This window comes from Diachasmimorpha longicaudata, chromosome 19, assembly GCF_034640455.1.
Source record: "Diachasmimorpha longicaudata isolate KC_UGA_2023 chromosome 19, iyDiaLong2, whole genome shotgun sequence".
NCBI lineage: Eukaryota > Metazoa > Arthropoda > Insecta > Hymenoptera > Braconidae > Diachasmimorpha > Diachasmimorpha longicaudata.
The window spans coordinates 2,998,259-3,018,580 of NC_087243.1; the positions used below are offsets into that span (position 1 = coordinate 2,998,259).

Genomic DNA, 20,322 nt, shown 5'->3' on the forward strand with positions numbered 1-20,322 from the left:
AGAATTATTTCAATGAACTTTATTTTTTCGACGAGGATATTATTTCCTCCGAGGCTGTCTCGTTCGGGGGATATTAATGATGATGACGGATCATTATTCATTTTATAAATGACAGATTAAATAGTGCAACACATTAATTGTCCCAGGGCACATCTCGCGAGCACAATGACTGTAATAAATAATGGAGTCATCTATTTGCACTAGCGCTCGTGAATCCCTCGACAAACAGTACGTCATCCAGGTAAAGGCCATGCAAATTCGAGCTGATGGATTCATCTGTAATTAGTTACAACCGATTGTAATTAAATTTTAACATCCAAATAAGTGATGAGGTGATTCTTCCGTGATTTGAGGTCTATCGTTGATAATTTTCACTCGATCGATGATGTAATCGATTATTCTGGTTGAAAATGTGTCGTCACTCTCGGCTTTACGATTATCAATTTATCTGAGGAGGGGTTTTTATTGATATTGGGGTCTTCAGGGTCTTCTGGACAAGTATCTGATCCCCAAGGCCAGCAATGCCGAGAGCAAAGTATTCTACCTCAAGATGAAGGGTGACTACTACAGGTATCTCGCGGAAGTAGCAACTGGCGAAACCAGAAATGGTATGTACACAACATGAAGAATCATCTTTCAATCGTGGAATAATTTTTTATTGTCATTTTTTATATTAAAAAAAATCCAACAGTTTCACAAACACTTGAACAATCCTCTGGATGTCCTTCTGCGTTAAAATACCTCAGGATAATTCATTTAAAAAATATCATCAGATCCTATTTAAAGAAGTCTTTAAGATATTTTCAAAAAGAAATCCTCATTAAAATGGACATCTCTTTCAAAATGAACAATTGTAATGAATGTTATTCTTCATTCACATCAGACTCATAAATTCATTCATTAATGTATAGTTTTGAGTGGCGCGTGTGAGTGTTTTGCATGTGTGCTGTATTTTTTTTTTCCTGCTAATAACTGAGTCGAGTAGAAGAAAAAAACATTAACAATGAAAATACGTGTAGCCGTGGTAAACGACAGCCAGAAGGCATACCAGGATGCCTTTGAGATCAGCAAGGAGAAGATGCAGCCTACCCATCCAATCAGGCTAGGTCTTGCGCTCAACTTCTCGGTCTTCTATTATGAGATCCTTAATTCGCCAGACAAGGCGTGCCAACTCGCCAAACAGGTATTTAAATATTCATTGGGGAAATGGCAATTTATTAACAGTTGACATTTCATATGTCAGATTTTTATTAAGATTTCGTGTAAAAAATTTGCATTTTTTTGTCTGAAAAGAATTAAATACTTTTTTGTCGTCTTCTTATAATGAAATGAAAATCAACTGGTTCTATTTTGAAATTTCTCTGATGAAGTGGCCCTTCCACTAACAAATAAATTACAGGTGAAAATTGTCGTCATTGGGTTGAGATTCAGACAGAGGATGGGATCCACTATCCCCGGCTTTTTTTTTTCGCTTCGGGTTTATCTAACATTTTTTTTGATTTGTTAACGATTTGATGGAGTGACGTAACGTGTTGGATATCATTCCAATAAAAATTTTTACAATTAAACAAATCGATTTAGTCTGGATGAATTTTGCAGCGGTGGTCGAGGACTCACAGAAGGCATATCAGGAAGCTTTTGACATTGCCAAGGCGAAAATGCAGCCTACACATCCCATAAGGCTCGGTCTTGCCCTCAACTTCTCAGTTTTTTATTACGAAATCATAAATTCCCCGGCGAGGGCTTGCCACTTGGCAAAGCAGGTTAGGGTGTAGTGTGACGAAATTTTTTTGTGGATTTTATTTTTTCTAAAATTCTTGATTAACTCTAACTTTAAATTTTTCTCTCATGGAGAGAGGTTTTATGAAATTAACAGATGCATGGAGGAGTGCATTTAATGAAGTGAAGCTCGTAATTCTAATCTTGAAATTTACAGAGAGTTAAATTGAATTTTAAGCGATAATTTTTACGTTAACAAATGCCTTGAAAGTTCGTCGATATAACACAGTTATGAATTACTGTGTCACTAACCTATCCTCTGTCTCAAAATCGATACAATGACGTCATCGTACCCTAATTGTGCTGATATCTCCTGAATAATCTTATCGATAAATCATAATAAAAAATGGAGATCATGTCTGGGGGAACTATGATAATGAGAAAATTGCACGACTTATATTCTTGCAACACTGGAGTATTCCTGATCGATGGATGTTATTACAAAAATAACAATAATGTTGAGAATCCCTCAGCAATATGTATCCATCATTGATTTTCAAGAGATATTGAAACAAATATTTTTCTACAAAACATTTGAATAATTTTGCTCGCATTAATTACCCATTACCTAAAAAAATTTCAGGCATTCGACGATGCGATCGCCGAATTGGACACATTAAATGAGGACAGCTACAAGGATTCCACACTGATCATGCAGCTGTTGCGTGACAACCTCACTCTCTGGACCAGTGACACGCAGGGCGATGGGGACGAACCACAGGAGACTGGCGACAACTAACCCTCCTAAGATTAAGTCCTAATCCCCCTTTCTTAAACCTAATAAGAAACAAAAAAAAACAACCATCCTATTCTCTATCGTTCCCCCACTCTCTCCCTTCCCGTTTTTCTTCGAAAAAAAAAAAAAAGAATCAACAACAAGAATCAGAAAGAAAAAAAGCTCACGAGAGTCCACATGTCCCGATATCACCCATCGCTCCATCCACGAAATATTTTGTTCTCCAGGTAATCAAGAAAATTTATAAATTCCCATCCCTGTCATTCCCTCCCCGTCTCATTCTCCATCAATGAATTTCCTCGTTGTTCTCCGACTTCATTTCCTCGTTCTTCTCCCAGTGGGCGAAAGTAATTCACATCTACACTTCCACCAGCAGAAAATGAAAAAAAAAGCCACGAGATAAATTAATGATACTCGAGGTAAATAAATAAAAAAATCAAGAGTTGCAACTGTCCCCGCCGTGCCGTGTCGTGTCCTTGAATTAAATTAATGTGCGACGAGATAAGAAAACAAATTTAATAATTAAAAGAAATTAATGGAAATGAATAAATTGTGTTCTCTCTCTCTGCACGCAATCCAATGGACCAAAACAAATGTCATCCAATTGATAATGTTTTAATTGAATTATTGTGGTCGATTTGAGGTGAAGTATTTAATTTGATCAACCAAATGCTCGATAAGGCTATGGGGTTTTAATTGAGAATAAATTAATGAATGAGAGGTGGATTGAGTTGGGAGGGGACGACGAAATGGACCCTGTTCAGATATTAATCACCAAAAATTATTAAAAAACGATTGGAAATGGTTGACGCGCGCGAGAGAGAAAGAGAACAGTTTTTTTTTTATTTGTAAAAGCGTGAGAAAATAAATAAGACGAAAAGAAAAAATTAAGAACTGTTTTTTTTTTTCAATTCAACATTGAATGGAATGAATGGATATTTGATGATGTTTCTGTGGAGTAATGATCCCCCCTGGAAGATTTAAATGGGACAGGAAGGCGAGGACTTGATGACGAATGAGGGGAAAGATAAATAACTGAAGAGAAATGAATTTCAATGAGAAAAAAATAATAATGAGTTTGAAATCCAGAACGAAAATGAAAGAATTAAAATAACTCATCAAACTTTAATACATTATACCCAGTTTGTCATTGAATTAAATTTCACATTTGTCTAGAGAATACGAAATATTATTAAATGAAAAAAAAAAAAGAAATGAGCGCATGAGGAGAAAGGAGAGTTTGATAAATATAAAGTGAATTAAGTTATTAAGTTGGAAAAGTGAAAAGACAAAAAGTGGTAACTTAATTTTTTCCCATTCGACTTACAATTAATTAATTGATGAAATAATATAAGAACAGGAGAATATTATTGATTGATATAAAAAAAAAATGCTCACAATTTATCTCGTAAATGAGGCACGTCTTTTTCTCTCGCATTCGCTTTCCTTCCTTTTGCCTTTTTTTCCCCTCAATTTTTTTTTATCACCATCGATCATTGAAGAAGAGAATTCTGTAGTCAATTGGAATCAACAATGACAAGAGTCAATATCCCTAGTCCGGGATTCAATCAGGACAGTCCAATTATCTTCAGAAATCAAATAAATGAATAATCATATCATCTGTCTTTTCAATTCGACAGCTTCGACTTCCACCGAGTCATTAGAACGTACGCAAGACAGTGAAAATAAGTCGTACTTACATCATTTTAACGAAAACCTCTTTTCCTCGCCCACTACATCCCCCACCTCTTCTATTCGGTAGAATTTAAATCATGAATATTTATACCGGAATAATTGTACGTAAATTCGTGTTACATATTGTTAAAATGGTATAATAATTATGAAATTATGAGGAGATAACTGTGTGGCTGTGGTTTACACTCGAAAAAACATTTCAACGTTATTCATCTGGTTTTCAATCTCTTCTCATTTGTATTTTTCATTAAAAAAAATGAGTGCTGTGGGATGACAAACTTGTTGATGAAGACATTTATTGAATAATCAATTGAGAATATTGTCTAGACATTCGTCAATCACTCGACAAAAATTCCTCAAGCCTGTCTTCAACGAGTACAATGTGTATTTGTTACGCACAATAACGTTAAAGTGCGTCGTTGCTGTTAAACAAAGCGCTCTCTCTCTCCCTCATGCATTTTTATGTAAATTGCGGATGATGAATCAAGTCGTTACTGAATAATTATACGTTCGGATAAACGTTTCGCTGTCGTGTTGATATTTTTCGATGTATCGGTGTTTGTCGCAAGCAAGAGGAACAACTGTCGATCAAGGAGCAATTATAAAGTGCGAAAGTTTAATTAATTTGTTATTTTTCAACTGATTTCCATTTGTTTTTCAATCCAAAGATTCTCTTCTTTTTCCACACGCGCTTCCAGAATATTTCCCGTCGGGTTAATTAATTTATTTTCAATTTAGCTGATTTATTTTCAATTGGTAAATTAATTTCCCTACAATTTAACGTTTCAAAATTGATTTGGTGTTGTTGAAGTTAAGAAATGAGAGATTATTGACTCCTTGTTAACAATTGCGCTGTCATCCTTCGCAAATGAAAAATAATTCAGCACTTTTATTAAGAATTTAATTAATGATAGATAGAATATGTGCGAGAAGGGAAGGCAAAAGATCAACGGAAAATTCACCCATCGGCTAATGATTAATGAGAAATGATAAATTATTGAGAGAGAAGAAAGTAACATCTGTACCCATTTTTCCCATTGAAAAGCTCCCTTATCCCTCCCATTACATCTCCCTCTTTTATCTCATACCCTTCCTACCCCTCCTGCTCCCTGAACCCTCTGAAAATTACGTTGTTCTATTTGTATTTATCATCAATCATCGTAATTGTAAATTATAATTATTATAAACGTTTACACGAAATAATAATAAAAATTCTGATAAAATGTCTGAAAATATGATAGAAATTCAGAGTGAATTCAGTGAGATGGTGGATATTTAAATGAATTAATTAATTGTTTAATCAATTAATTCATCTATGGGACACTTAGTTTATTCGTTAGTCTTTCGTGGAGGGAAAGAGAGACGAGTGATTGGATTGCCTCCCCTGAGAAATCAGATTAATTGAGTAAACTAATTAAATTTATTGATATTCTAACATGTCTCTCTATTCTCTCCGAAGGCAAAGCATTTCGGGAGATAGACTATCGCGTTGTTGAATTGTTATTTGCAATAATCGATGAATTGATTTAACAGTTGATTGTATTCAGTGTGATTCCATCGTATTTTGAAGGGAAAATATTTTTTTTTTCTTTCTCCATGATTGATATTCATTACGTATTTGCAAAATATGTAGATAAATGTGTACGTGCCTTTTCCTACACGAAGGGCCTATCTAAACGACTAAAAGCGAGATATTAATACGAAATAACGAAACAATGCTACAAGATTTTTTGCACAATTTATACGTGTAGTGCAGGATTTTTTGCTAAGACAATTGAGAATTAATAAATTATAACGATTGGACTAGACGTTTCGTGAGTCTAGAGTGTTAAGGGACTTCCGGAAGTCATTAATCTGTCTAGAGCTCCAAATTACTAATGATTTCATGAGATTAAAATCTCGTTTATCAATTTTTAAAGACTTCATTAGTCAACGCTGGAATATTATCGGTTTTACCTGGAGGATTCGATCCCTAGGTGGAGGTAAAGTTGTCGTAGTTGACGCGTAGATCTTCCTCTTCTACACATGAATCTGAAACAAAAGTTAATAAATTGACGTTAAGTAGATTCGTTCCGTTTTTTCCTGTAAAACAAGAAATAAAGGAGAAGAAATGGGATAACTTGTGTAAATAAACTTCCAAGAGCGAAAGCCAAGATCCCAATGTTTTATTTTCCAATAGAGTAGACGAAATAGTTTGGTGGACGAGCTGGAGTCGAGTAATGTTGGGAAAGATATGGTAAGTGATAATAAACATGTTACTAAGGCAATCGAATCATATTCATTTCCTAACCTCAAATCAAAAAATGAAGAACAATGCAGCAGAATATTAATTATTAATATTTTATGGCCACAATCCAAAATGGAGGTTAACTAGCTTCTTGTTTGATTACACTTCTGACTGCTGGAGGATATCTGGAGTCCAAATCTCCCGGCTGTTTAGCAGATTCTGTAGTTATCGACTTTACCATCATCAGGCTCTTGGGTAACAAAAATGATGCCACCTGATGGCTCTAACCAAAGCCTCAGCTTCTGGGTGAGGGATGAATTGGCCTTGGGGTGAGGGCAGGGGCTGGGGAGCCCCCGTGGACACAGTCAGACACGACAAATTGTAAGGTCACCTTCAGACCACTCAGCGACGTGCAGGTGAAGTCTGACAGCGTCTAAATACTCCGGTGTACGGTTCCCGATTTTTCTGGGAGGAATTATCTCATCGAGGATTACATCCTCAACCCTTTGTCTTGGATCATTATCTGATAGTTCGGTGAGTGTCTGGGTTATTATTGAGATTATGACATATCTTATCACTTCTCCACGCTGTCAGTGGTATCGGGGCTTCAATTATTCATTGGGTAATTCAGTTTTAGAATTTGTTTGGGGGTTTTGGTGATCTTGAGACATTTCTGGTGGTTTTTAAACTGCTGTTTCAGTGATTATTTTCAGCTTCAATGTCTGGTTATCATTTTAACTTGAACTTTGGAGCACTATCAAAAATGTTCTTTTTTAAACTTGGCATCGAGGGTCGGATTTAGTTCAGTGTCAAGTATCACATTGTAGGAAGGGATAAACTGTTCTAACAATTGACGGACGTGGTTCATTTTTTTTAGGTGTTGATGATGTAATTTATGGAGGTATTTTGATGGAGCAGCTCCAAGTTTTTATTCCCCTCTATTACGAGCAAAAAATCAACATCTAAGGAGTTGGATCGATTGAGGGATCGTTAAATAATAAATATGAACTTCTAACAAATTTTTTTGGAGGCGATCCTTCATCTCATCTTGAAATTGCATCACTCGTTTTCCCTCCGAAGACTGTTATAGTGATGATGGGATAACTATTCTCGCTATCGTTAATTTGTTCTACTAACTGGACTTCACAGGGTGACCTTCACCTAAAATTTCACTCCGCGATTCTCACCCATTAAATGACAGAACAAATTCTTTGAAGTCTCGAGGCTTATCAACTGTTCACAAACGAGTCTTATGAGAAATGAGCCTTTACATTATTATTATCTCCGTGAATTGCCTCGGTCTTGACCACCATTCCACCATTTAGATAAATTGACTCCACAAAGTGCAATTGATACTCAAGAAAAAACCCAATAAAAAGCCAATTCAATTGACGAATCAAACAATGACAGTCTGATTATTAATTCTCCATTGACACTAATATTCATTCTCTGATTGATGATGAAGTACCACTGCAGACGTGAGGCAGAGCAGTGATCCATGTCGATCAGACAAAGTCAGTCATTTTTTACATTCATTAACAATTATTTAAACAAATCGCAGATCATGGCAGACCATACTTACAAGAGTATCATGGCTGAGGAGCAGGCAGCAACGAAATTTATCAAACCTGGCAGCCACAAGGGCAAGGGGCTGGCTGTCTTCACCAGTGGTGGTGATTCCCAGGGTGAGGAACCGTCTGTACAGTGCACCATGCTGACAGCCATTAGAGATTCTTCAGGAATAATTAAATAATTAAATAATTTCCCTGAATCACAGGTATGAATGCAGCTGTTCGTGCAGTCGTGAGGATGGGAATATATCTGGGGTGCAAAGTATTCTTCATAAAAGAGGGTTACCAGGGGATGGTGGACGGTGGAGAGCATATTGTCGAGGCAACTTGGTCCTCAGTGTCTTGCATCATCCACAGAGGAGGCACGGTAATCGGTTCAGCTCGTTGCTCGGACTTCAGGGAACGCGAGGGCCGCAAGAAGGCAGCTAAAAACCTGGTCACCAGGGGAATCTGCAATTTGGTAGTGATTGGAGGCGATGGATCCCTCACTGGAGCCAATTTATTCAAGGAGGAGTATCCAAGTTTGCTTCAGGATCTCGTTAAAGGAGGTGAATATTTAATTGTAAAGAGAAGAGTAGAGGAACCTGGACAGGTCTCCATCTTTCCTCAAGTGATTATAAATTAATTAAATCACAAAAATGTGGTTTTTGTTCCTGTAGGTGATGTAACTGCTGAGCAAGCTGAGAAATACAAGCACCTGCACATAGTGGGCATGGTGGGTTCAATCGACAATGATTTCTGTGGTACAGACATGACAATAGGCACAGACTCTGCTCTGCACCGTATCATTGAGTCTATCGATGCCATCGTCAGTACTGCCTACTCCCATCAACGAACATTCATCATGGAGGTCATGGGTCGTCACTGCGGGTGAGTCTCCATTTTACATTCAATAATCAACACCAGGACTATCGTGTCCTGTTGACGATTTAAGGTCATGGGATAGCGATAAAGGGCCTAATTAATTGCCTTTTTTCCTCTTAATATTCTTTTAATTAAGAGAAGTAAATTTGTAGGAGAGGAAGGACAATTACTCGTGACTGAAGTACTTTTTTAATATTTTTCTATACATTAACTTAATTGGTATCATAATGAGTTATTCAATAAATCATAATTTCACTCACACAGCTGAAGAATTTATGGTTTAAAAAATTAAATGAACGAATTTAGGTACTTGGGTATTGTCGGCGCATTAGCCGCCGAGGCGGACTACGTATTCTTCCCAGAAAGTCCACCCCCAGTCGATTGGCCCGATAAACTATGTAAAAAATTGGAGCAGGCATGTCAAGCAATTTTTACTTGAAAATGTATAATTGTTTATCTCCTCCCTCGCCATTATTGTTTCGATATTATTCACTAACCGACGTACTAACGAGCAGAGATTTTACCATTTGATGTACATTCTGCACTTCATCCCTTATCGATGCTTGATTGAATACCCCAATTGTTTTATTTTATTTCGTTAGAATAGACTGAATTGAATGGACGAATTAATCACTGGAGTTCCGTTTAATGACATGATTTTTCTGTGGAATAATTTACGTGGGGTCATTCAGGAGACGGATATTTCAGGTACTTGGCGTTAGCCACGAGCCTGTCTTCAGACGTCTGTTTTACATTTATTCCTGAAGATCCACCTGGATTTGACTGGGAAATTCGAGTGTGTGAGGCTTTGCGACAGGCACGTTTACTTGGAACTTTGCCACTTGATGGAGGTTTTCATTTTGGGGAAATTATTATTTTTATGTGGGATTCACCGAGCATTTAATCCTGGAAAGCAGCTAAAACTTACAAAACAAATAGAGATAGGAAGGAGTTGTTTTTTATTTTGTACTTTTTTAACCGGGATTAAATGACCAGTGACCCTTCGAGAAAGTTTTACTGCTAGAGTAAGCATTTGCGTAAGCTAGAGACTATTTTTGAGGCCCCCAGGGCCGAACTACCTTTTCAATTGATTATTATCGAATGCACTAATGAGTAAAAATCACGATTTACTATCAACTCTTTAGAAGCCACCCGAATCCCCAGAAATTACTGTTTACAATCGAATTAAGAAGGAGTAGAGATACACATTAGGTATGCAAATATAAAATTCCAGCTACCTGGCCCTAGTGGCAGCTATGTGCTCCGAGGCTGATTTTGTCTTCATCCCAGAGTGGCCACCCGAGGGAGACTGGCCCAACAAGCTCTGCAAAAAATTATTGCAGGTTCGATTTTTCATTTTTTTTAAAGTCTCAATGAGAACACGACAATTCTTATTCTCTGAGAGTTCCAGGAGGCAAGACTGTATTTAAATTCTCGAAAGATTTAGAATCAAGTAAGGCCTTAAGCTATTTCGTGCTTCGTCGTGTAACTGGCATGCTTGTGCAGTTTGTTTTTTATTTAGATGAAATCATGGTTCTGGATGTTTGAGGATGTCAGGGTAATTTTCAAAGATAAAGTAACTATTTAACAACAAATGAATGGGTCAAATAATACTGAAAAATGCCAGTGACATCCTCGAATATTAAAACGACGTAGACTCGTGTCATCATTCCATCCATCGAATTTATTATTTTCATTAACGAAACTAAGAATTTCCTCGTCTAGTCTTTCATCTCCACGTTTGACGTACCTAAATATCGAGAATAAAAATCAAAGAAGCCTCTTATTCCTCGATGCCGAGGAGACCGCTAATGATTTTCTAGTTCTGAATGATGATATTTAATCAGGAACGATTGACCGGTCAACGTTTGAACATCATTATCGTGGCTGAGGGCGCCGTAGACAGGAACGGCGATCCCATCACTGCGGAGAAGGTCCACAAGGTCGTGGTTGATAAGTTACAGCAGGACACGAGGATCACGGTTTTGGGTCATGTCCAGAGAGGAGGAAATCCCTCAGCTTTCGACCGAGTCCTGGGGTGTAGAATGGGTGCTGAGGCTGTTATGGCTCTGATGGAGGCTACACCAGACACTGAAGCGTGTGTGGTGACTCTTGATGGTAATCAGGCTGTTAGGTTGCCCCTGATGGAGTGTGTGAGACGTACTAAGGCTGTTGCTCAGGCAATGGCAGATAAAAATTGGGATTTGGCAGTTCAACTTCGTGGAAAGTACGTAAAACACGAACTAATTTGTAATTTATTATTGTGGAATAATTAACATAATTATTTATTGCAGAGGTTTTGCACGAAATTTGGAAACGTACAAGATGTTGACACGTCTGAAGGCACCGATTGGAGCTCAAGATGGAAAAGTGAGTAGAAGAGACTGATAATCGTATGAGAATTAGGTGATTAGAGATTAATCATTAGTTCCCCTGTGCAATTACACTGGTTTATGTTGTTTGACCCCATCCCAAAGTGTTTTAAACACTAATGTAGACACAGATATATAATGAAATCATGAGTTGCCATCGTAATAAAATGAATATGTTTTCATCGTGCCCCAGGAGCATCACGGTCACGTTTTATCCAAGGTAATTAACTCGTGTGCTCATCGAAAACCCATTAATTGTTGTAACATCTCGAATAATTATATCACTTTTTTGCGTAGCAATATACAATGTGTGGACAAGTAAGTGAACACTATGAAAGCCCTGTTATCAGTTGTTGCACGTCATAGCAGTCATGCACGTCTTTTTTTCAATATTTTTGTTTATTTTTTAATTTTTTCAGGGAAACCCCCAATTAAATTAATTAAATAGTCAAGTGGTGGAATGAAAATAGCATTTTCATCATATACTCATCACCATTTATTTATTGATTTACACGACCAATGGAAAATAGAGGAAAAAAATTGCTTTACGTCTCCTCACTTCACTATTTAATTTATTTACGTTAATTAATTTGCCTTAATCCACTGGAGCCATAAATACATCATTTTAGGCAGCTTCTTTTTTTCTGAATCGCCTTGGAAATTCCTGAGGCATTAATTTTTTTTGCCTAGTGAAAAAAATAACTCTCTTCCCTGCAAAAGTATTTTTCTCCTAATTTTCGCCTCTTTATTAATGAAAACCAGGATCACTACACCCTGGCAGTGATGCACGTGGGCTCGCCGTCCTGTGGAATGAACGCAGCAGTTAGATCATTCGTGAGGAACTGCATTTACCGAGGAGACAAGGTATACGGGATCTGCGATGGTGTGACAGGTCTAGCAGCAGGTCAACTGAAGCTGATGGATTGGCCCTCGGTGACTGGATGGGTGGCCCAGGGTGGTGCCTATCTGGGGACGAAACGAGCCCCCCCGAAGGAGGAACAACTGCCCCAGATAGCAGCTAAACTCCGGGAATTTGGAATTCAAGCCCTTCTGATCATCGGAGGCTTCGAGGGCTACCAAACTGGACTGACATTCACCGCTGCCAGGGAGAAGTACGATGAATTCAAAATTCCAATTGCCATGATACCAGCTACCATCAGCAATAATGTCCCTGGAACCGAGTTCTCACTGGGTTGTGATACAGCTCTGAATGAGATCACTGAAATCTGCGACAGGATTCGTCAGTCTGCCCAGGGAACGAAGAGGAGAGTCTTCATTATTGAGACCATGGGGGGATATTGCGGATATCTAGCGACCCTAGCTGGCCTCGCTGGTGGTGCTGATGCTGCCTACATCTTCGAGGAGAAATTCAACATCAAGGATTTAAATCAAGACGTCATTGCGATGGCTGCTAAGATGTCTGAGGGTGTCCAGCGAGGTTTGATCCTCCGAAACGAGAACTGCAACTTGAATTACAATACTGACTTCATGCAGAGATTGTTCAGCGAGGAAGGAAAGGGTCTTTTCAGCTGCAGATCCAACATTATCGGGCATATGCAGCAGGGTGGCTCGCCCACTCCCTTTGATAGAAACTTGGGGACGAAAATGGGGGCTAAAGCTGTCGAGTGGTTCAGCGATCAGTTGAAGAAGTGTACGACACCCGAAGGGAAAACTCTAGCTACTACTCCTGATACTGCTGTCATGCTGGGCATCATCAAGAGACAGTACAGATACACACCCTTCTGTGAGCTGAATGACGTGACTGACTTTGAGCATCGAATCCCCACGTATCAGTGGTGGATCAAGCTTCGGCCACTGCTGAAGGTCCTCGCCAAGCACGAATCCACGTACGAGGAGGAGGGGCTCTATATCACAGTCGAGGAAATGGAACTTGAAGATGATCCGCTAGTTTAAATAGGTAAATTGTTGGGGGGGAGGTAATTTATGGTGATTGTTGTGTACGTTTAGTGCTCGTGTGATGCAGAATAGGAGCACATACGAGGAGATTTCGTAAAAAAAATGGCGATTCTGTGGAAAATTGGCAAATGGAATTCTGTTGAATTAAAAAAAAACGATAGAACTTTTTCTGGTCCACTAGAATTTTCAATGAAATGTTTTCGTAGGTAAATTAATAATGCACAGTATTCAGATGGGGCATCACGGTAATGATGTATCAATTGTTATCATTTTTAGTAGAGGATTACTTCTTTTTCTGATGATCAAATATCCCTTAGAGTAATAAACGTAATCAGTTCATTTTTCAGTTGTTAATTACGGAATTTATTTAATAGACGAATGCACAATTTATTAAAGTCCCTGGGGACTTCTCACGTTTGATCCCACTATCACTAATACCCTTGGGACTTGTGGCTACGATATATGTCCGGTTATAAATTTTTGTTCACCAAATGTTTGTTTAAACTCTTACTCGAAACCTATTGAAGGGCTACTTGGAGAATATACTCGTCTACCTCAATTAAGGAGATAAATAATTGATGAAAATCTGTTGGTAAACGATGAATTTCTGCCTAAATGTCGAAGCTTGGAGAGTTCAGTGATGCCAAGAGTTTTCAGAGGAAACACTTCGCTGCATCATGAACCACAAGCCAAAGGGTGAATGATATTTTTATTCTAATCATCCTCAAAATTAAGTAATTACAATGACAATAGAACTGTTACGAAATAATTGCGTTGAATTTTTAAAACGATTGAAATTCATGTACGTTGTAAGAATATTATCTTCGTGTAGACGATAAATTTGAGAAAGTTTTTGGGAATCATCAAACCAGTGATGACGTGACGATTGACTCGTTGCACGAATGATAGATATGAATTTACCGTAATTTCAATTAAGAAAATAGAGATAATGTCAAGAACGTAAAGTACATCACAGGTACGAGAAGAAATGAAAATAATTACCAGGAGATAATATATATTTTTGGCTCATTGTTGATCAATGATACTCGTTAGTCATCGCAAATAATAGTATTACTACGTCTACGGTATTTATTTCATTTGGCAAATTTTCTTTCAGGATTATTGTGGGTAATAGAGGGGTTAGAGAGCGATCATGTCCATTGATTTATGATAATCGTGTCTTCATTGTTGAATAAAGTATGTCCTATTCTGATTTATCAATGATTAATGATTCATTTATTTACTTACCTTTCCTCCATCAGACGATATGCCCTGGGTAAAACGTTTTCTTAGCTTCTCATTTATTTTTAAACAAATAATTAAAAATCCATCATAAGTGGTGACCTCTGTGTCCTCCATGATTGTCATTTGACTCACGTCGTGCCAACGAGAAATCATAGACTCGCCACATTGGCCAATGTGGCGTGTCGGTGGAGTTGTGTGTCATCTACTGGGGGAAAGCGTCAGTGTATTGCTGCAAGTGTTGTACTACAGCTCGCACATTGGTGTCATTCAACTGTGCCGGCTTGTGCATCAATCATCCCCTGGACTAATTAATCGAAGCTCGAGGATGGTTGCAATCAAGGGAAGAAAGTCGTCGAATAAGAATCCACCAATTCTCAGTCATGAATTCATCATTCGGAATCATGCTGACATCGTGTCGTGTGTGGCGATGGTTTTCGTGGTTGGGTTGATGGTCCAGGTAAGTGATTTCAAGTCCTAACAATTATATCAGTCGTTCTACCTCAGGAATAGAAATATTCTCGATTTTATCTCATCATTGAGAAGCTCATTAGCTCAATGAGTTGGACGTACAAGGGTTGAAGGTTGTTAGACTTCTTCAGGAGTCCTCAGTGTACCATATGTTGTCAGGACTCCCAGAGAAAGTCATCATGTGTAGACACCACAGGCCTGGAGCTCCTTGAGGAACACGTCCCAACAAAACTTTTGGTGCAGAATTTGTAAGATTAATTCCACGTAATTCTTTAAACAGGTGACATCCCCCTGGGCGTACACCTTCATCGCCCTCCACCACAATGTCTCGGAGACAGCAGAGCCAGATGCTCCCTGGCAGCCCCAGAAATACACAACAGGCTGGAAGGACGCCTGTGCAGTATTCTTTTACTTCCTCATAACCATCGTGATGCACGCTGTAATCCAGGAGTATGTCCTGGACAAACTGTCGAAGCGTCTCCACCTGAGTAAGATAAAACTAGCCAAGTTCAACGAGTCCAGCCAGCTCCTGGTGTTCTACGTGCTGTCAGCCATCTGGGGCATCGACATTATCATTAGAGACAATCTGGTCCTGGATATTTCCTCCTACTGGCTGAACTACCCCAGCTTGATGTCCTTCCCTCTGAAGCTCTTCTTCGTTGGACAGCTGGCTTACTGGCTTCACTGCTATCCTGAACTCTACTTCCAGAAGATCAAGAGGGAGAGCATTCCCAAGGTCGTCGTCGAGGCCACTCTTGGATTTGCCTTTACACTGGCTGGGTATCTTCTCAACTTCCAACATTTTACGATTATTCTTCTGGTTCTCCACTTCGTTGGAGATGCTCTACAGCATGGGGCTCGTCTCATTCATATTGTTTATCGCAGGGAACAAACAACAAAGCGTAAGTGTTGTCTGGAGTATAAATTTAATTTTTTAAATGTCATTTCCTTATTTTGGGGCTTTTTCCAGTGGCTTTCGGCCTCGCAAATGCTGTCTACATCTTCTCCAGAATCTTGACAATCCTCTGCGCTCTTCTCTTCTACGTCTACGGTCTCAGCCAAGTGGAAAGCACCCTTAACATCTCAGCAGGTGTCTTCAACATCCCAGCGATAAGATTTTCAGCCTTTGGTGCTGTTGCCCTCTTCCAGGCGTACCTCATGTACGCATTCAGCAAGAGGCAGATCCAGCGAGCACGTGAGAATGGTGGACCAGTGGTAGCCAAGGCCAAGCCCAAGCAGCAGAAGCCCAAGAAGAAGGAGGGCAAGAAGTCAGCTGCCTCTGAGGACGATGACCTTCCAGAAGTGGATCAGGCGACCAAGAAGAATCTGCGATCGCGATCAGTGAAGGCTAAATAATTTTTCTCGAGCTGATGGCTTCACCTCAGAGAGAATCACCCGGGGGAGAGTGACAACTAGGTTGGATTCAGAATGAAAGAATATGCTTTCAATTGTCCTGGATCAGTCTCCATATTCGCCAATAGAGCATCCCCAATTTTATTATTTCGTTGAATAGAGTGAAAACACATGGAGGATTATCTCACGAGCATTGAAGCACAAATTATGGAACATCCCAGGGGAATCAGTTCAGCTTGGAGCTCTCTTACATCACAATATTCAACATATTCTTACTCATACGTGTTACAAATAATTTTTAAGGGGCTATGTGCTCGCCGAAAGGCTGCCAAAATTGTGTTTTCATTCCTGCCAACTACCGGACTTCTATTATTTATTTTGCAAACAGTGAACTGAGATTATAAATGGAGGTGAATGCAATTTATCGTAGGAAAACGTTAATAAAACAGGGAGTGGATGGAAGAATCAATTGTCGTGTAAATATTGACAGCCAACGGAATCAGGTCGAGACGAAATGGCCTATGCAATTACAATTTTAAATTACATGGTACTTGAATTTTATTGATCTAATCACAATGAGAAAAATGTAATGAATCAATAAATTCTTTATTTTTGAAGTAAAATGAGTTTGGAAGTAGTCAATCACTCACAGATTCGCGAGTTAATCCATTTCAACTCTTTTATTTATGACTCTAATTGACTTTGGTCAATTAATACTTGAAATAAAGATGGAATGCTGTCCTGTCTCGTTCCAACACCTTCCTCGATTAGGTTTTGTTTCCTGGAAGACGAGAATTCGAATATTCCAGGTGATGGTCGACTGTTCTCGCTCCACTACAGATCCGCCTTTATGTCTGGACATGTAGGTAAGGGTAGGTCGTTCTCTCCCTTTGATGTACGAGAAGGAGACAGTAAATCGCATAAAAGGCTGTCAGGAACAATCGGTATGTGCTTTAATCGCGAAAATAAAGGGTCACAGGTACTCGATCACTCGTGAAAGGAAAGTGAGGTTAGTTTTTTATTCTTTGGAGAGCCTGTCCAGGACAAAGGATGGCACAGTCTCTGTTCGATGCACTGACAGGTGAGGACGATTTTCTAAAGTTCTGGGGGTTAGATTAACAGAGAAGCCTCCAGCCAAGGGAGGATCGTTTGTTAAAGGAAATATCCGGAGTCTAGGATTGGAGATAATGAGGATTTTGTGGATTTCCAGGGGTCTCGCTGGACAGCTCGGCTGTGCAGTCTCTTCTGGAGTCTCAGACGCTCATAACAGAGGTCGAACACTCAGGTACATGTTTATCCTAGTTTTTCTCGATTAGTCCATTGATAATTGAAACCTTGGCTCCTCCAGCAATCGATCAGGACGACGACGACATCTTCCAATGTGGCAAATGCAAGTGTCAATTCACCTCCCTCCACTTGTTTCTCCTCCACAAACGAGAGCACCTGAAGCCACCAGAGCAAACAGTGGACCTCTCTCAGTACCTGGTCCCAAACGATGTCGAGACGGCCCCACACCCAGAGGATCCCTGCCAACAGTCCCAGTACAACCCCGAGGAGACCTTCATCCAAACAGATCAGCTGACAGAGCCAATAATCCTCGAAGAAACAGACATGCTCTTCAGCATGGATCAGGAGGGCGCCTACCTCACCTCGGACACTGGCTTCGGTGTTCCGATAATCCTCTCAGCCGATAACCTGGAGACTTTCCACCAAAATACATCTGACAATCTTCTGAAGGACGAGCAAATGCTGACCGAAGCAACAGCGCTCAACAATCTCAATCAAATGGAACCGGAGGCTGTGCCAACGGAGGCTCCAGTGGATCCTCAACTGGAACAAAATGAAGTACTGGAGGACTCTGAGAATCCTTCGACTTCACCCCAAAACTTCAAGTACAAATGCAATTATTGTAATAAGCAATTTGCCAAGAAATTCTACTGGCAGCAGCATGAACGCTCCCACACAGGGGAGAAACCGTATCAATGTGTCGTTTGTGGTCGAGCATTTGCTCAGAAATCCAATGTCAAGAAGCACATGTCATCGCACAAAGTGTGGCCAGGTAAATTATATTTTTTCCTTATTTTTTTCATGTCTTAAACACTCTACAAACATTTTTTTTCATCCTGACGCCTGGAATGTTGCATTTCAGGTACAGCAATCCACTCACTTCCCCCAGAAGCCCCCCCAGATGGCAACATAGACCGCACCTACCACTGTCAATTCTGCAAAGAGATATTCGACTCGTATAAGGCCTTGAAGGCCCACCTGATTGTCTCCCACATGACCTTGAAGGTCTACAAGTGCGTCCAGAGCTCCTGCAGCATGATGTTCGCCGAGCTCGACGATTTTCTCGAGCACACGCGCAACCACAAGAGATCCGAGTACAGATGTCACGTATGCGGTGAAGTATTCCTCACCCTGAGCGATCTGGGTCTCCATCAGTACGTCCACTCCGTCCAGAAGCAGAAGACCACCGAGAAATATTACTGCTGCACCATCTGCAAGAGTTCCTTCTCGAATTTGGAGGCTCTACAACATCACACTGAGACAACGACCCACGATTACGCCTGTCCCCACTGTGGTAAGAGCTTTCTCATCGAGAGATTCCTCAGGAGGCACCTGAAGACACACGTCTCATCAGCAAGATTCGCCTGCGAGGACTGTGGAAAGGCTTTCAAGACAGAGCAGTACCTGGCCAACCACAAACTAATTCACAGTGAGGAGACACCTTACAGCTGCAGCCAGTGCCCAGCCAGGTTCAAGAGGAAGGACCGACTTGGCAGGCACATGCTCATCCACGATCTCACGAAGAGGCTCAAGTGCCCCTTCAGGGGATACCTGGGCTGCATGAGCGAGTTCTCCAGGCCTGATAAACTCAAGAGGCACCTGCTCACTCACAGCAACATCAAGAGGTTCAGCTGTGGCCACTGCAACAGGAATTTTCCAAGGGCTCAGGCCCTCAAGCATCATGAGATCAGTAAACACAGTCTCAAGTGTGACAGCTGCTCTCATGTAAGATCATTATGTTAATGTTATTATCCCAATTATTTTGAGGAATTATCAGCGTCTGATTGTTACTCTTCTGTTTTGTGGTTCTCCAGACGTTCAAGTGCAAGGATCAGCTGATAACTCACAATTGCGATCAGAATGGAGAGACGAAGAAGCACTCGACCTCGCAATTACCAAAAAAGGCGTCGGGGACATTCAAGCCACGAAAGCCAACGCCAAAGAGGCAACTGCCACAGAAAAGTAATGCTCCTATCGGGGATAAGGACAAGGTGAAGGCTGACGAATTGGACAGGAGAATTGTGAGTAAACTCAATCAATTTTTTATAATTTTTTAAAAGGCCAATAACAAATTGTGAATACTGCAGTCATCACCAGAATCACTGAGATTAAGTTATACTGACGAGGCGTCCAGTAGTGTTCGAGCCATATCCGAGAATTACTCCATCACGAGGGAAATAGGATCAACGATCGAAGCATTAATGCAGTCGGACTGCCCTGAGGTGCATATCAGATCGGACATTGATTTCCAGCCGATGGGACAGCATTCGAGGGTCGAGTAGAGTGAGATTTTTATCAACTTATGCCCAACGCAAATGCAATCAAAAGAAAGGGGATAATAGATCGCAACGTGAAATTTTTGTAAATCATGGGCGATTATTGTTTCTCCTTCGATACTTTTGGATATATTTTTTAAATAGTATTTGACCACTCGTTTTTAATTAGTCCTTAGTACACAGTTGCCATAGCACGTGCAATGAGATATGAGTAATTGTATCGATGTTTTAAGTATCATTGATGATGCATTTTTTGTGCCCAATGCATTTTACCAATTTTTTTAGGTGAACATAGGTATTAATGATTTTTTGTAGCTTACATATCTGTGATATTTGTATTATAAATGTAAACGTAACTTATAAATATTTCTTTAAGAGTCTAAACCGGTCTTTTTATTCGGTGATTTCATTCAATTTAATTCAAATTCTTAGAAATTCGATTAAGGACTTAAACGACTCTATGAAATAATTGCAAATTAATGAAGAGGAAGCTGGGGAGTTGCAGATAAGTTGACATTCTTTTTCTAATATC

At 39.7% G+C, this 20,322-nt stretch overlaps 4 protein-coding genes and 1 long non-coding RNA gene across 15 annotated transcripts in view; 4 read left to right on the forward strand and 1 right to left on the reverse strand.

The window, feature by feature from the left end:
- The window catches only part of LOC135171293 (14-3-3 protein zeta), a 17,499-nt gene extending 14,851 nt beyond the window's left edge, over window positions 1-2,648 (forward strand). For 4 of the 5 annotated variants that reach the window (XM_064137751.1, XM_064137750.1, XM_064137748.1 and 1 more), the window contains 3 exons: window positions 485-608; window positions 1,020-1,183; window positions 2,363-2,648. In XM_064137751.1, coding sequence (XP_063993821.1) covers window positions 485-608; window positions 1,020-1,183; window positions 2,363-2,518 — 444 coding nt within the window. In that variant the 3' untranslated portion in view covers window positions 2,519-2,648. Of the gene's footprint in view, window positions 1-484; window positions 609-1,019; window positions 1,184-1,599; window positions 1,764-2,362 lie in introns of all 5 variants that reach the window. The other variant, XM_064137753.1, reaches the window with a different exon arrangement.
- LOC135171302 (uncharacterized) lies at window positions 2,634-17,172 on the reverse strand. Of its 2 annotated transcripts, none has more exons than XR_010300522.1 (2): window positions 16,878-17,172; window positions 2,634-6,241 (listed from the first exon to the last, which is right to left on the reverse strand). It is a non-coding gene; the product is annotated as an uncharacterized LOC135171302 (long non-coding RNA). The 2 variants fall into 2 exon arrangements; XR_010300521.1 differs by lacking the exon at window positions 16,878-17,172 and adding an exon at window positions 6,501-6,635.
- On the forward strand, window positions 6,829-14,382 carry LOC135171267 (ATP-dependent 6-phosphofructokinase). Of its 4 annotated transcripts, none has more exons than XM_064137700.1 (10): window positions 6,829-6,971; window positions 7,999-8,122; window positions 8,215-8,556; window positions 8,668-8,878; window positions 9,179-9,287; window positions 10,720-11,099; window positions 11,167-11,242; window positions 11,438-11,464; window positions 11,542-11,562; window positions 12,007-14,382. In XM_064137700.1, the coding sequence occupies exons 2-10, from the start codon at window positions 8,002-8,004 to the stop codon at window positions 13,156-13,158; spliced, it is 2,439 nt and encodes an 812-aa protein (XP_063993770.1). In that variant the 5' UTR covers window positions 6,829-6,971; window positions 7,999-8,001; the 3' UTR covers window positions 13,159-14,382. The 4 variants fall into 4 exon arrangements, with proteins under 4 accessions (XP_063993770.1, XP_063993769.1, XP_063993772.1 ...); XM_064137699.1 differs by lacking the exon at window positions 9,179-9,287 and adding an exon at window positions 10,107-10,215; XM_064137702.1 differs by lacking the exons at window positions 11,438-11,464; window positions 11,542-11,562.
- On the forward strand, window positions 14,564-16,850 carry LOC135171278 (translocating chain-associated membrane protein 1). The gene is made up of 3 exons (XM_064137723.1): window positions 14,564-14,863; window positions 15,155-15,776; window positions 15,845-16,850. Exons 1-3 carry the CDS (start codon window positions 14,579-14,581, stop codon window positions 16,228-16,230), a joined length of 1,293 nt encoding a protein of 430 aa, XP_063993793.1. The 5' UTR covers window positions 14,564-14,578; the 3' UTR covers window positions 16,231-16,850.
- Window positions 17,168-20,219, forward strand: LOC135171270 (zinc finger protein 341-like). Of its 3 annotated transcripts, none has more exons than XM_064137707.1 (6): window positions 17,168-17,308; window positions 17,438-17,512; window positions 17,576-18,286; window positions 18,377-19,239; window positions 19,329-19,535; window positions 19,602-20,219. In XM_064137707.1, exons 1-6 carry the CDS (start codon window positions 17,278-17,280, stop codon window positions 19,794-19,796), a joined length of 2,082 nt encoding a protein of 693 aa, XP_063993777.1. In that variant the 5' UTR covers window positions 17,168-17,277; the 3' UTR covers window positions 19,797-20,219. The 3 variants fall into 3 exon arrangements, with proteins under 3 accessions (XP_063993777.1, XP_063993779.1, XP_063993778.1); XM_064137709.1 differs by having other exon boundaries at window positions 19,612-19,754; XM_064137708.1 differs by having other exon boundaries at window positions 19,575-19,703.
- Window positions 20,220-20,322: the final 103 nt, after the last annotated feature.